The 16,477-nt window shown below is 45.8% G+C and overlaps 1 protein-coding gene across 4 annotated transcripts in view; it reads left to right on the top strand.

Moving 5' to 3' along the window:
• The window catches only part of NEK10 (NIMA-related kinase 10), a 272,823-nt gene that overhangs the window by 62,937 nt on the left and 193,409 nt on the right, over window positions 1–16,477 (top strand). For 3 of the 4 annotated variants that reach the window (XM_010842043.1, XM_010842042.1, XM_010842040.1), the window contains 5 exons: window positions 2,454–2,538; window positions 11,450–11,491; window positions 13,001–13,079; window positions 13,830–13,897; window positions 15,269–15,348. In XM_010842043.1, the coding sequence (XP_010840345.1) occupies window positions 2,454–2,538; window positions 11,450–11,491; window positions 13,001–13,079; window positions 13,830–13,897; window positions 15,269–15,348 (354 nt within the window). Of the gene's footprint in view, window positions 1–2,023; window positions 2,062–2,453; window positions 2,539–11,449; window positions 11,492–13,000; window positions 13,080–13,829; window positions 13,898–15,268; window positions 15,349–16,477 lie in introns of those variants that run through there. The other variant, XM_010842044.1, reaches the window with a different exon arrangement.

The following is a 16,477-nucleotide window of genomic DNA, read 5'->3' as shown; positions in this document are numbered from 1 at the left end:
AAATGAATGCAATTGTGTGGTAGTTTGAGCATTCTTTGGCATTGCCTTTCTTTGGGATTGGAATGAAAACTAACCTTTTCCAGTCCTGTGGCCACTGGTGAGTCTTCCAAATTTGCTGGCATATTGTGTGCAGCACTTTCACAGCATCGTCTTTCAGGATTTGAAATAGCTCCACTGGAATTCCATTACCTCCACTAGCTTTGTTCGTAGTGATGCTTCCTAAGGCCCACTTGACTTCACATTCCAGGATGTCTGGCTCTAGGTGAGTTAGGGTACAAAGTTTATTTTCAGAGACATACCACCACAAGTGGGAGAGCACAGAAAGAAATTGTGTATTTAGACAGAAACAAAGCAGGAACACCCACCCAGACAGAAAGGGTCCCCTGTGATGACGAGGGAGGTAAACCATTTATATGGGGCAGTTGTCCTGGGTCTTTGTTCTCCTCTGGCCAATTATCTTGTTCCTTTTCCCACACCTGCCCCGCCCTTGGGCCTTCTTCATATGCGTCTTTTTGCCAAGATGGATTCCAGCACAAAGGCTAATGGGAGTATGACAACGTCTATTATGGAGTGATGCCCACCTCTTCTGACCCCCAAGGATCCTTCCTGCTGGTGTGGAGTTAGGAAGATTTCCTTTACCTCAGGAGTGATAGATACGGTCGTTTTCTCTGTTTGCTCCCTCTCAGAGCTCACTTCCTGCCTCTAAGTCTGTCCTTGGGTTGTAAGGGAAAACAAAGCTCCAATCTACTCTGCTTGACAAATTCCATCTGCTCAGCCCAGAGGCCCATCTATCTCCTGCCTCAAACTTGTGTGAATGGAGAGATTTTAAAGATTGGCGCAAACAGGATGTGCTGAGGGATTGGATGAATGGTGTGAGTGAAGTAGAGGAGACAAGGAAACACCCGGGGCTGAAAGCCTGGAGGGATGAGGCCTGTGTGGTGGAGGGGGGTGGTGGAGGGGCATGCACTGAGTTTCAGATGTGCCATCCGCGGAGACTTGGGAAGCTCTGGGTCCCAGCCTCAGCCTGGGCTATGTTCCTGAACGTTTTTGGCAGATGGGTCCTCCCTGAGTGACATGAGAAAAGTCTTTTGCAGTATTCACACTCAGCAGCCTGGGTGGCCCCGTGGGAGCAGACGAAAAAGTTTTCCGGTAGAATTCATTGATTCCTAAGTCTAACTGGTGCAGCAGAGGGGAAGAGTGCTGGGTGTGCAAACGACACCCCCTCCCCAGAGTGGTCGGAGAGCTGCCCATAGCCTGCAGGCAGGGTGCTGCGCCCACCACTCTGCTCCCTCCAGCCAGAACCCCCTGAGACATCCGCGCTCCCACTGCCCCCGGACACGTTGGTGATGTGGCTTCCGGCTGGGACTGGCCAGTGGCGCCTGTATGAGAGGCTGGGCCCCGGCACCACCCTTTGGCTTTTTGCGTCCATGTTGCCCACAGTCCCAGAGAACAGCAGTGCCCCCATCCCCAACTGTCCCCTCCGTGACAGCTGTTTTGGGAGCAGGGAAGCCCAGAGAGCTTGCCTTCTCGGGGGTTGAGGGGTCAGTGGAGGTTCAGCTGGCACAGCAGACCCATGCCCGCTGGGTCTCCCCACTGCCCTTCCCTTTCTCCCCCGTCCCTGACTCCTCCCCCTAACCCTTACCCGACTCCAGGAGGTCTCCTGGTGTCCTCAGTCACTCGTGTGCGCACCAGTATTCACGGAGGAGTCTGCTTCCGGGGAAAGTGACCTGAGATCTAAGAAAATCCTTTATCCCCACGTTTCCCACGAGGAGCACCGAAGCGCACCGGGGACTGACTGGAACCTCCAGGGCTGCCATGGGATATTTTAAAATCTCAGGGAAAACAGTGATGCCACACACCATCTGTCGGACACAGTGTAGACTACTCTGGGTGACTGCAGTTTCCACATGAGGTGTACTGCCTTCCCGTAGATGCTGCTTATTCTTCTGCAGCTGAGTCTTCAGTGGTCACTGTGGTCAAAAGCACCCTGGGGAGTCAGGCGGAGGAGGAAATGGAGGTGGTGTTGGACTGGAGAAGTTGTTTAGTGTCCATACTCCGTTAGTAAGTAAATGTGATGAAGAATAAAATACAAATAATTTTCTTCTAGTGTATATATATTATCTTTCTTTTAATTGGTTGCTAAGTTATCAGTGTATCAAGCCTTTTGAAGTTGAACCTGTTAGCTATTTCTTTTGATCAGGGGCTTCCCTTTCTTGGGACAGTCAGGGCCCATGAACCAAATAATTTGGGGGCCTCAACTTTGTAATGACAGTGTTTTCCATTAACATTGGTTAAGTGTCAAATAACAGTCCCCACTGCAGACTGTTTGAGACCAATGAATGCTCTGCCTGGAGCTGTTTTCTATTCTTCTTCCTAGTGCTGTGCTGTTCATGAACTGTCAGGTTCATTGGTTTTAAACGTGAACAAACATGTTCTCTCTTGTTTTCTTTCAGAGAATGGGTTGATCGCGCTCCATCTCTTCATTTTCTGAGAGTGTTAATTTGTCTGAGACTCCTCATGAGGGATCCGTGTTATCAGGTTGGTTGCAAAAAATAAAAATATTTTTTGCTAGTTTGAAGATGAAATAAAAACTGGTGGGCTCTTTTCTGAAGCACAGCATGGTAACTTTTTTTCTCTCTCACTACTCAGTAGCTTCCACATTTGGGAAGTATCTTACCTGCTATTGAAATCGATGTGGAGAGAAGTGATTGAATGGGGACAGAAATATCTCTATATTTCTACTCTGTCACCTATGGGATGCAGTGGACTGACTTCTGGTCTGTGTTTGCATTGTCTCTCGGCATTTTAAACCATAGGCAGCTTGGAGAAGGGTACACTGGGCCGTACTTTGGAGCATGTTGATGCCAAGCGGCCAAAGTGAGCAGCGACAAGTGGGGATTTCCTTAGGGGGCTCCAGGGCTGACAGGGGGAGCAGCCAGGCCTATACATGGTGGCTGCCCCAGAGCCATGCACTCCCCGGAGTCCAGCCTCAGAGCCTGAGTTAGAGGTGAGCACAGGGCTCCCGCTTGTCCCAGAGGAGGCGTCTGCTGGAGCGAGTCTCCCCGCCTCTCACTAGTCAGTTGAGCATTCTGTCTCTGGGTTAGTACCTGTCATACTTTTAAGCACAGGGAATCACCTGGGGCTCTTGGAAGTGCAGATGTGGATTCCATAGGTGTACACTGAGGCCCGAGGTTCCGCTGAGGCCAGCGGTCCATGGCCAACACTCTGAGTAGCAAGCACTTACCTGACACCACCTGGTCTGTGAAAGCTGTTCCTTCCAGACCCAGCTGCTAAGATTCCTGCTTTTATAAAGCAAAGTTTGTAAACTTTCTGTATATCAGAAGCACGCGGAACACTTAATGATTGCTGGCACCTGAAAGTGAAAGTGTTAGCCGCTCAGTCGTGTCCGGCTCTTTGCGACCCCTGGGCTGTAGCCCACCAGGTTCCTCTAGCCATGGGATTTCCCCGGCAAGAATACAGGAGTGGGTGGCCATTTCCTTCTCCAGGGGATCTTCCCGACCATGAGTTGAACCCAGGTCTTCATATTGCAGGCAGATTCTTTACTGTCTGAGCCACCAGGGAAGCTTCTGATTCAGTAAGTTTGGGGAAGGCCTGGAAATCTGCATTTCTAACAAGTTCCCAGGTGTCGCTGATGCTACTGGTTGCGGGAACCACTGCCCAACCAGTTTGGAGAAGTCTCCAAATTGCTAATGAGCCATTATTGTTTCTGCTTGCCAGCATTTAATATCTAAAGGGCAGTCTTGTCATTCTTACATGCTTCAATCATTTTCACAGATTGCTTTTTTCCCTGAGAGATATCTCCTTTTATGCCCCATCCTGATAAGCTACTGGGATGCTCAGACCACTCTGAAGCACATTTATTTTGGATTCAGCTTTACTGATAAGTTATTATTTGAATCAGGGCATATTTCCTTTCATTACCCTGATAACCATCTTTTCCAAACTCAGCACTCAAAACAACGTGTGCTGCTGCTAGCCAGCGATGAACCTGCTCTGGTTTGAGTCTCCTGGGACTCATGGTAGCTTCGCTCTTTTCTTTAGAAGAGTTGCTCCCTTCCCCATTCCGTACTCTAGGATGGCTTTGTGTTGTTGTAGTTCAGTCAACCAGTTATTTGAATATGTGACATTCCTCAAAAACCTTTCTGTCCTGGTTGCTCAGAGTTTGATGGGAATTTTCCTTTTCTCCTGTGACCACCCAGACAGAGCTGTGTGGGCCATGCTGGTGAAGGTGGTGTGTGCTCCACTCTGCCTGGGTCACTGCCCCCTCTCCCCCTGGCCCTAGGCTCCTAGTCATATTAACACTGTCCCCCAACCCCTGCCCTATGCCCCATAGGCCTCAGCTTGGATAAGAACAGCTTGTATATGGTATTAATATAAGTATTCATGGAAGAAGGTGGATTTTTAGCAGGAGGTCTAGTTTTTGGACTTATAGAAGTTAGCAAAATATTTGCCTTAGACATGCTGTTTGCTCAGAGAATTGATGGCTCTTGTGTCATACTCTGCTGATCTTCATCTAAAGTATTCCCTTTCTTAACCCAGTTCTTGATGGGCTGGAACAAGGTTGACTGGATTGCTCTTTAAAGGAAAGAATTCTGTGACCTCTTTGCTTTGGGGCTTTTATGACAAAAGCATGCATTAAACCAGATCTCCCATTGATTTCCAGCCTTTCCATAGAAGGAGGTGTTCCCTGAATCTCTCCTCCTGGCACTCTGTCCACAAACGAGAGCAGTTGTTTAACATGTTGAGTTGCCAAGAATTTCTGGCCGAAGTCATAGCCACGCTGGGGTTTACTGTGACCTGTGCCCACAAATGTCCAGGCCATGCCTCCCTTTTCGTCTCCTGGTGAATCCGTGATCAGTGCTGCATGATCCACAGTGGCCGCCGCAGACCATGTCCGCTTCTTACACACACCCCTCCTACCCCGGTCTTCTTATTAGATTGCAGCATTACCTGTTTTACAGGCAAAACCGAGGCCATTCTAGTAGGAATGCTCATATTTTCTTTGTTGCTTGAAATGTTTGGATTATTATGCACCATTGTGCATGCATGCTAAGTCGCTTTAGTCATGTCTGATTCTTTGTGACCCCATGGACTGTAGCCCACCAGGCTCCTCTGTCCATGGGATTCTCCAGGCAAGAATACTGGAGTTGGCTGCCATGCTTTGCTCTAGGGGATCTTCCCCACCCAGGGATCCAGCCCGCATCTCTATGGCTCTTGCATTGACAGGCGATTATGCACCTTTATGTCCTTTCTTATTTCTGAAGAAATACCCTCCTCCTTGGGGCTTCCCTGGTGGCTCAGAGGATAAAGCGTCTACCTGCAGTACAGGAGACCCGGGTTCGATCCCCGGGTTGGGAAGATCCCCTGGAGAAGGAAATGGCAACCCACTCCAGTATTCTTGCCTAGAGAATCCCATGGACAGAGGAGCCTGGAGGGCTACAGTCCACGGGGTCGCAAAGACTCAGACACGACTTCACTTTCACCCTCCTCCTTGCCAAGCCTCAGCCTTCCATCTGTTGTCTTTATTACGGTGTCAGTGGCTCCCTTTCTGTTTTTTCTTATCATAAAAGTGCCCTTTTCAGGACACACTATCCTTTCAAGCCTTGATCTCACCTTCATTACTGCATTTATTGAAAGGTCAGACTATTTATATGCAACTCACTCGCTTTCCTTTACAGCTGATGTGCAGTAGAGCTTTTCCTTGCATCTTGTGCACCAAGACCTCTCGGAAGTCATTTAAAAAGGCCATCGTAGGCCATGGTCCAGTCAGCATCTGTTGACCCAGAGGCTCCAGTATATGCCTAATGAAGGTTCCAGAAATAAATGAGTGGAAGGGATGAAAGAGAAGCCATTTTTAAAGACAAAATTGCTTCCTTTTTCATAATTAAAGGACGATATATGTTCAGAGATTTCAAGTGTAGTTGGAGTTCCAAGCAGGATAAAGTCTACCTAGGCTGCTTACAGTGAGCTGTCAGAGCACGTTGCTTACCAACGATAAATGGAAAAACTTAAAACTCCTAACCTACATCTCCATTAGCCACAGCAATAGAGAGACGGTGGAGCTGTATGGCCCGATCACCCCACCTTAAACTCCTAACCTACATCTCCATCAGCCACAGCAATAGAGAGACGCGGAGCTGTATGGCCCGGTAGCCCGCCTCGCACCCCAGCCTCCTTCCAGCAGCCTGCGTCCCTTGCCACACTTTCTGTTTCCTCTCACTGATCCTGAAAACCTCCAGCTGTTCCTCATCACCTTCTGTTTTTCTGTGCTGTTTACTTGCTCCTTTTTAAAATTCTGCCTTCCTAAATGTTGTTTCTGTGCTCAGCTGCTTCAGTTGTGCCCAACTCTTTGTGGCCCCATGGACTATAGCCCACCAGGCTCCTCTGTCCATGGGATTCTCCAGGCAAGAGTACTGGAGTGGATTGCCATGCCCTCCTCCAGGGGATCTTCCTGACCTGGGGACCGAACCCGAGTCACCTGTGTCTCCTGTATGCAGGTTCTTTACCTCGGAGCCGCTGGGGAAGCCCTGAAATGTTAACCTTCCCCAAAGCTATTGTCTTTGTTATAGGCTCCCCTATCTTCTGAGCTCTTGGCTTCACCAGTCATTTTGTTGCTGCTGTTCTTTGCTCACAAGCACGTTTCCAGCCTGAGACTTTCCCCCTCATTTAAGTCCCAAATTTCCAGGTATTTTTTGGAATGATATGGTAGCATAATGGTTCTCAAAGGGTGGTCTGGAGACTCTCACAGGTCTCTGAGACCCTTCCAGGGGTCCCACAGGGTCAAAATGGTCTTAAAGGTGATGCTCCAGTGTGATTCATTCTCACTCTCTTACGAGCATGCAGTGGAGCCTTCCAGAGGCCGCAGGGTATGTGATGATGGTGTACCCTCGCTCCTGATGGAACACATGCTGTGTGCTCTTGTGTTGTAAAAATTCCTCACTTTTTATCTCTAATATGGTAAATATAAAGAACTTCCCAGGTAATCCACCTGCCAACATAGGAGATGCAGATGCGGGTTTGATCCTTGGGTTGGGAAGATCCCCTGCAGGAGGAAATGGCAACCCTCTCCAGTATTCTTGGCTGGAAAGTTTCATGGACAGAGGAGCCTGGTGGACTGCACTTCATGGGGTTGCAAAGGGTTGGACACAACTGAGTGAATACACACATACACGGTAAATATAAATAGATTAACTCACATAAACAGAAGGTCTCTGGGACTCTCAGTAATTTGTAAGTGTATAAAGGAACACAGGGGCCAAAGTGTTCGAGAGCCCACTGCGCACGGGACATGCAGTAACTTCACTTGGGTCTCTCCATCCTGACGCTCCTGCAAACTGCCAAATTCTGCAGATTCTGTCAGTGACACCACCTTTCCTCCAGACTCCAAGCAGGAAACGCTTCCTTTCCCCTTACAAGCCTTTAGAAGAGTAGTTCCTAACACACCTGAAAAGATACGTACTGGTCAGGCCCAGGGAACCTTCGGTTGCGATAGAGGGATGAGCAGTGTGGGCTGCTGACTGCAGAGGAGTGGGCGGCGGGTCAGGACGTGGCACTCGGAGCTCAGTGCTCTGCTGACTGCCCGACAGGGACGGCGTGTCCGGGGCCCTGACGCTTTGCCGTGGCGACGCACTGCTGGACTGACGGCAGCCAGAGTGGTGTCGCAGGGCGCGCTGTTGTTCTGTAGTTTTTATCAGTGTTATATTATTGTGTCAAGTTTTTAAAAAGAGAGAAACCCTGGGAATAGGTAGAGCAAGGACATTTGTCCAGATTGATGGAAACTGTCTCCAGGTCACTAGGCTCGGAAGTCTAGAGCCGGGTCCTGAGAGCCCAGGCCGTGCCGGGGAGGAGCGCAGTCCTGTCTGCTCTTCAGCTCGGTAGCCGGGACTGCTGAGCCCAGAGATGAGGCTGCCTTGTGGTCTTGTTCTCCGGTTGTCCCATGGCTTGTTTAGTAAATGGTGGGTCACTGCTTGAGGGCATAGTAATGACATTTTCTAGTGGTGGTACAGCCTCGCTCCTTTTCCTGTGTTTCCTAACAGTGCTTCTGACACGGCGCTCACAGGACCCAGTGAGTGCTCTGTGAAAAGCTGGTGTGTCTCACCCACCGTATGCAGGGAAGATGGGCGGCTCCTCCTACTGGAGACTGTGGTGCACGGCAGCACGTTAAAGCTCAGAGGAGTTCTGTAATAAAATAATTTGTTACACTCTGTTCGACCTACTATTTGATCATAAAAATATTTCAAACACCTAATACCACTCATTGCACAGAATAAAATCATTATTCCCAGGACAGGGTTTGGGAAACATGGAATCAGTTCCATACTGTTAACACCGATGATTGTATAGATATATTTTTGCCAAGGTAAACATTTAAGAATGACCATGACCAGTCATTTAAACATGAGTCTGTCCCTGGTGGCATCTCCCAAGCTTCACATTTAAATTTCCTTTATGTCAATAATGCCAGATCTCAGTCTTCTGCCCTCGGCGCGCTTTTCCGGGCCTGTTGTTCTTCCATCACCTGAATCCACCGCCAGCAGCTCAGCGTGTCGGACTCCACCTCCTTGTCTTACCCAGCCTGTGTCCCCCTCTTCCCTGGGCTTATCCTGTCCTGGCCTCCCATCACCTCACTGTGCAGATGCTGAAGCCTCTTCTCTGCACCCTTCTTCTCCACTGGCATTCATGTCCAGCTGGTCAGACCATGTCAAGACTGCCCACATGTCCACTCCCTTCTCTCTGCGCCTGCCAACCTGCGGGGCTTCCCTCCATGCCCGTCCCTCTCTAGTTTCCTTCAAGACTGGGGGGAAGTCCCCACAGCTGAGTCTGATCAGCCCTTGTTCACACGTGTCCATCAGGCTCAAATGCAAAGTTCAGTTCAGGCTCATGTTCAAGTCTTCCCACAGTTCATCTCACTCTGTTTTTCTAACATTATCCCCAGTGATTCCCTTCATAAATTTAGGGAGTTGGTTTTCATAGTGATACAACATCTTGATGTTCTTTCTATGCAACTTCTGTGCACTTTTGATCCTCCTGTCCTCTTTGCTTGGAGGAATCCCCTTCATTTCCTTCTCTTCCTCCACATCTCCTCAGCACAACTATCCATCCTTCTAAGCCCATTCAGAGGCCACCAGCCTTATAAAGTTTTCCGTGGTCCTCTCACAGGCTATTATTTGTCCCTCCTCTGGGGTGTCACAGCACCTCCTGTATAACTTTCTTCAACTATGAAAAAGTGTTACGTTCAGTCATGTCCGACTCTCGGTGACCTCATGGACTGTAGCCCACCAAGCTCCTCTGTCCATGGAATTCTTCAGGTAAGAATACTGGAGTGGGTTGCCATTCCCTTCTCCAGGGGATCTTTCTGACCCAGGGATCGAACCCTAGTCTCCTGCAGTGCAGGCAGATTACCGTCTGAGCCACCAGGGAAGCCCCATAACTTTCTTAAAACACCTGCCTAGATCTATCTTAAATTCCAGTTATTTGTGTGTCCACCTTATCCTTGGCTGCAGCTCAGTGAAGTCAACCTCTGTCATCTATATATCTGTGTCTCCTTCAGAGCCTAACCTGGGGATCTTACTAACAGGAACGGAAAAGAAAATGCTGAAAAAATATAAGTGGTTTTAAAATGTTATTTTTATGTGTATAAAATGTCCATCATAATTAGTGGCAATGCATACAGTATCCTTCTTTTCTTTAACAGCAGCTCTTCTAAAGTGAATAGCAATTATGGGAATTCAAATTAGTAGGTGGTCATAGAACTATTTTAATTGAGTTATAAATATACCTTCATTCTTAATTTGAACAAGGGTGTGTGGTTTCCAGATTCCCTTCACACAGATTAAGGAAACCTTGGCCCTTGACCCAGGAGGCCTCGAGCCCCTGAGCCTTTTCCTCAGCTGCTCAGGCAGCTCCACGGTAGCACACGATCATCCACTCATACATACTCATGTACTCATTGCCAGACACGTTCCGGAGCTGGAACAATGGCTAATATTTGTATTTCAAATAACTTCCTTGTGTGCACAGTAGGTAAGGAGAGAGGAGTCAGTGTCGCGTTAAATAGGTAGAGCCACCTGAAACCCGTTCATCCCAAGATAAACATCAGTGCGAGTAGCCTGAGAGCATTGGCTGTTAGTGGAGCTCCAAACCAGTTCCTTTCACAACTCCCAGCACCCTCTCTCTTACCACTTTTCAGAAGTTTTATGCAGTGCCTTCTTATTGGAAATTGGTGCATGAGTGCTAAGTCGCTTCAGTTGTGTCTGACTCTTTGCGATCCTGTGGATTGTAGCCCCCCAAGCTCCTCTGTCCATGGGATTCTCCAGGCAAGAATACTGGAGTGGGTTGCCATGCCCTCCTCCAGGGGATCCTCCTGATCCAGAGATAGAAGCTGAGTCTCTTATGTCTCCTGTATTGACAGGCGGGTTCTTTACCACTGAGCCACATGGGAAGCCCTGAAAGATCTGTATCAGATCTATATTTTGCTATGATTATCCTTACATTTGTTCAGGGTATGAGTTTAATAAGATCATTAGCCACATCATCTGAAGGAGAAGCCCTGTTTTCTACTCTGCTACAGCAATGCTGCTCAGATTTTATCAGGCATGTGAGTTACCTGAGGATCTTGTTGATACTAAGAGTGTCATTCAGTATGTCTGGGGTGAGTAGGATATTTTGCATTTCTAATCAGCTCCAGACGCTGCTGTTGCTGCTGGTTCATGGACCACACCAGGCAGGGGCCGAGAGGAAAGTCCTGGGATTCAGGGATGCTGGATTTTTATCCAGACTCTGTCGTTTAGGCAAAATGGTTTACCTATCTGGGTTTTAGTGTTCCTATTCTGTAATATGAGGAGGTAAAGGGAGAGATATCTAACAGCTCTTTGCAGCTCTGACATTTTATGATGACATGGGAGGAAGTAAATAGAGTGAGGACGCGGGGTGCAGTTACTTACTTCCTGTTCTACTCAACCTGCACTCTTACTTCCAGTTCAGCTCAACCCAACTTTCATATCTATTAATGTGTGCCCATGTGCTACGTCACTTCAGTCGTGTCTGACTCTCTGTGACCCCATGGACTGTGCCCGCCAGGCTTCTCTGTCCATGGGATTCTGCAGGCAAGAATACTGGAGTGGGTTGCTATGCCTTCCTTCAGAGGACCTTCCTGAGTCAGGGATCAAACCCATGTCTGCTGCGGCTCCTGCAGGCAGAATTGCGGGCAGATTCTTTGCTGCTGAGCCACCAGGGAAGCCCATATCTATTAAGTTTATCTTAAATATAGTATGAATGACAAGCATTAAAGTTTTCCATATTTATATTCAAATGTGGACCTTCAGAAATAGTTACAAACTCATGACTTAATAAATCAATTGCATGTAAAATACATCCCTCCCCCTCCATTCTCATCTTTCATGTCTGTTCCATTGTTTTATTTTATTAGGAAATACTTCATAGCTTGGGTGGAATTGAAAACCTAGCTCAGGTAAGATCTCTTTTGTGGTGGCTGGTCTTGCCTTTCCATTTTGTGCTGTGCCTCTGGGCAGAGATCCACAGTGTGTGACAGAGAGGTCTCTTGCAACATAGCTGCCTGCCAAGGAGAAGAGCCTAGGGTCGTGAGTATACAAGATACACACAGAGCAGGGAGGGACTTGGGCTGTTTTCTCCTGGCTGATTTGGCTCACTTTACCCCACCTGTGAAATGAGAGTTTTATAAAGGATCACCTGTCTTTTGAGTGAAGAAAATAAATAGGTGTTGGCTGGCAGGCCCTGGGCCTCAGCAGTGCACACACCAAGCTGACAGGAGAAAATATTGGCTGTGAGGATGTTCATAACTTTTTCACACAGTAAAGAATTACTGTGCTCACTAAAATATTGGAAATAAACGACACTGTGAGGAATGATCTTCATATGTTTTTTCTGCTTTGCTAACTACTGAGGGAAGGTAAGGAGCTGAATAAATATGCTGAGCCAGCCCAATGTTTGGGCTTATTAATACAAACAAAATTTCTAGGTATAGAAATAGTTGAAACAGCCCATCCTCCTGAAATCTATGGCATGTATGCAAAGAATAATTCTCATAATAACCCATGGCCCTGCAAATTTATTCTAAATTATCAATGGATGATTAATTTTAATGGCAATTAATAGTAAACCTATTTTATTATTTTTATTCTTGGGAAATAGATAATATCTAGTTTTTATCTTGAAGAAATTTTTTAAATTGGCTAGAGGTTTAGCTCATTTAATGAAATAATCCTTTTTAAGATTATATTGTAAAGGATCTTTCTATCCATTTTACTTCCATTAAAATGTCAGAAAGGTATGTATTTCTCTGAACCTATTTCTTATTACTCTCAGCTTTTATAATTTTACACTTACAAACAGAGAGGGATTTTCAGACTGTCCCATACATTTCATTCTAATTATTGCTATCTACTTGTATGCTGGTTAGATGTAATTTAGGATATTATAAAACATAAGGTCAATAAAATATATGCTGCTGCTGCTGCTAAGCCACTTCAGTCGTGTCCGACTCTGTGTGACCCCATAGACGGCAGCCCACCAGGCTTCCCCGCCCCTGGGATTCTCCAGGGATTATGCAGTGTGTTATAAAAATTCTAATGAAAAGATACATTGAAGAATTAAAATTCTAGGTACTGTATATTATGTATCATGTATCTTACTTGTATCTTATATTTAGAGGCTAAATTGCAACACAGATTTATTGAGTTATGAGTCATCTTGGGACTTTTGAGAGTTTAAGCAGTCTTTCCAGGTCCCGCCCTCCACTTCTGGCACCCCAGGGAAGCCGAAAGCCCAGAACCCATCCTCTTCTGCACTTGCCTGAAGCCGGCGCAGGGGCACCGAGCGTTGTTTGGTGACCCTGTCGCGCCATCTACAGCTCGTTTTCAGAAGTACACAACCTTACCACTCCTGTTGTGTGCTCTCGGAGTCCTCTCCTCAGCTCACCTGTTGTCTGGTCCCCTCGCAGTACATGGAGATCGTGGCGCACGGGTACCTCGGCTACGGGGAGGCGCAGCACAGCGTGGACAAGCTGGTGAACATGACGTGTGAGCGCGGCCCCGGGAGGCAGCCGCACGGAAGAGGGGACGCTCTGAATACTTAGGAGGGTCCCCACACAGCTATGGGTTTGAGAGCCCATGCCAACTGTTATGCTCAGTGGCAAAATGTACCCAGAGGGGAGATTTTAGATCAGGATTCTTATCTTGAAAAGCCCAATTTCATATTTAAAAAGACTTTCATTGAGCACAAGCTTAGGTTTATTTAGCGTAAGAGAGACTTCTATAAAAGCAAGTGAAGTGAAAGTCGCTCAGTCTTGTCCAACTCTTTGCGACCCCATAGACTATAGAGTCCATGGAATTCTCCAGGCCAAAATACTGGAGTGGGTAGCCTTTCCCTTCTCCAGGGGATCTTCCCAACCCAGGGATCCAACTCAGGTCTCCGGCATTGCAGGCAGACCAGTTGAGCCACAGGGGAAGCCTATGAAAGCAACTTTTGGTAAAAATATTTTTTGCATGCATGCTAAGTTGCTTCAGTTGTGCCCAACTCTTTGTGGCCCTGTGGACTGTAGCCTGCCAGGCCCCCCTGTCCACGGGATTCTCCAGGCAAGAATACTGGAGTGGGTTGCAGTGCCCTTCTCCAGGGGATCTTCCCAACCCAGGGATCAAACCCCTGTTTCTTAGGTCTCCTGCATTGGCAGGTGTTTTTTTTTTTTTAACAGCTAGTGCTACCTGGGAAGCTTAAGCACTCCTCCGCTGTAAGCTTCAAATCCCTCATTGAAATATCTCATTTCTTTTTAGATATTTTTCAAAAACTTGCTGCTGTCAGAGACCAAAGAGAATGGGTCACCACAAGCGGAGCTCACAAGGTGAGTGGTCCCAGAGGAGTTCCTGCTTCAGTGTCATGGGGTGATGATTCGTGTGCGGGGTCCAGAGCACTTGTAGTCAAGCCACCCCACCTGTAATTATAATTTGAAAACTTGCTGACCTAGCCTAGAACTGCCAATCTCTGCTAACCCACCTAAAGAATAAATTTAGAAACAGCAAATAGAGGTTTTCTGAAACTTCTTTTTTTATACTGTTTAATTCTTTATTGCTTAATCAACTAATTTGATTGCCTAATTTAAATGTTGTTATACATAAACTGACTCCAGGTGTGTGGTTACAAATAAATGAATAGTAGTTTGGCACAGAAGTCATGTTAGTTTGAACCATAGGAAATTACCATGGTCTGTAGGTCAGTTTCATGTGGTTTAATCTCATAATAAGATAGTTTAGTACCTGTGAGTCAAATACATATTTCAAGATGAATGAATGCAGGCTTAATCAAAACACACTACATTTATATTTATAGCAAAGCCATTTAGATGGTAGCTGCCTAGAGCCAGGTTTCAATAGTTTGTGAGTTTCGGTGTCCCAGGAAGCCACTATTCAGCAAGTATTAGGGAAAAGTTGTCTAAAAGTGTTAGCACATGCTACTCATTTTATGGAGGTTGATTCTTAGTGATATAAAGGTTAGTGTTTTTTATTTCAAAAGCTATATATTTCACTAATATCAGAATTTGAAGAACATTTTTGAGTAACATTAAGTTAGTGTTAAGGGTGCCATGTGACAAAAATTGTGAAATGATATGTCAGTGACTGGAGCCTGGGAAACATTGTGTTGGAAGACAGAAAGGAGGGACTACTCTGGTGGTCCCGTGGTTAGGATTCTGAACTTTCACGGCAGGGGCTGCAGGTTCAATCCCTATTCAGGGAACTAAGATCCCATATACCATGCACCTTGGGGGGAGAAAAAAAGAAAGGAAAAAGTGAGAGGAAAAAAAGAGGATGGGATCTGAGAAACAAAGATAATGCTAGCGCCATGTAAAGTGCATGAGGTCACAAAGGGGAAAGTTCACATAGTGGAAACCCAAAATCAGCCTTGCAATTGTACAGGCTGCAGCTCTGGCCTGAAGTGTGTCTGAGTGTACACGCTGGGGGACTCTGAAAATGTAATAGGAACAGGAGTAATAGTAATAGGAATCCTGAGAAGGTGACTGTTGAGATACAGGGAGCTCGTCCAAAGAGTGGTGGACGCCTGCCGCAGAAACAACTGAGAATTGTGAATGTTTAACAAACCTTCTTTTTTGAGGGTAAGTATCTATGATCTTTAGAAGGAAACATACTGTTCAAGAAGCTTGTACTTTTACATAATTAAACTTTATTTTACTCTAATGTTTTACACTAATGTTTTTCAGACATTAGTGAATTTACTCAGTGCCCGAGATACGAATGTTCTGCTGGGTGCTCTTCTGGCTCTGGCTAGTTTAGCTGAAAGGTGAGCGCATTTTTAAAAGTTGTGCTGCTGTAGCAACTCAGATAGGAGAAATGCAAAATTTATTTTGTTACCTACTTAGTTAAGATTTGGGAGTAAAAACATGAAATGCCATCAATATATTGAAGAGGAATGGGATGGAAATGCATCATTTTAGAATTTAAGTTGGAAGAGCAAAGCAGTTAAAAATTTTTTTCTGACCAGAAATATTTACCTACTCTTTTCATTCAACCCTCAGTTATTTCTACTTTCAAATTGCACATTTCTTTGACAGTTGAATCTCCCTGACTGTCTTTCTTCATTCTGTCCTCTATGTTTAAGACTTTTAAATATTTTTGCACTTTAAAAAACTCTAGATAACCCTTTCAGAGATTATGACTATTTTAAATAAAAAACTTGAAGTATGTTTTTATGCCAGTCATTTGATCACGGTTTTTTTTTTTTTTTCCAGCTTTATTGAGGAATAATTACACATGTAATTTTATGTATTTCAAGTGTATAATGTAAAGATTTGATACACATATACACTGTGGGCTGATTACCAAGACCAAGATAATTAACACCTCTTCACCTCTCTCTTTGGTTCTGTGATAAGAACATGTAAATTCTTCTCTCAGCAACTTTCACATGCACGGCCCTGTGTTACTAACTGTGGTTGCCAAGTAGTTGGGTCTTTAGTGCACAGTCTTCTCATACCCGAAAGTGTGTGCACTTTAACCCACATCTCCCTGTTCCTGCTGCTTCCAGCCCCTAGTAAACACCTGCTATTCTGTTCTCTGTTTCTATATAGTCAGTTTTGCTTATTTTCAATTTCACATGTAAGCGATGCCATATGGTAGTTGCCCTTCTCTGTTTGGCTTATTTCATTTAACAGAATGTCCTCTAGGTTCATCCGCATTATCAACAATGACAGCATGTTTTTATGGCTGAATAATATTCAGTCATGCACCCAATTATATTCACTTGTAACTAAGTATAAATATTCAATTATCACATTTCTCTATTTCATCTGTCAAAGGACCTGTAGCTTGTTTGTGTTTCTTGGATATTGTGAGTAATGCTCCTCACTACTTTTTAGGGAACACCCTGTGAATCCCCCTCTCCAGTGGGGACTGTGTTAATCATCATACTG

This window comes from Bison bison, unplaced genomic scaffold (assembly GCF_000754665.1).
Source record: "Bison bison bison isolate TAMUID 2011002044 unplaced genomic scaffold, Bison_UMD1.0 scf7180017864171, whole genome shotgun sequence".
Taxonomy (NCBI): domain Eukaryota; kingdom Metazoa; phylum Chordata; class Mammalia; order Artiodactyla; family Bovidae; genus Bison; species Bison bison.
Note: the sequence above shows the minus strand (reverse complement) of the source record. Positions and strands in the feature narration are given on the sequence as shown.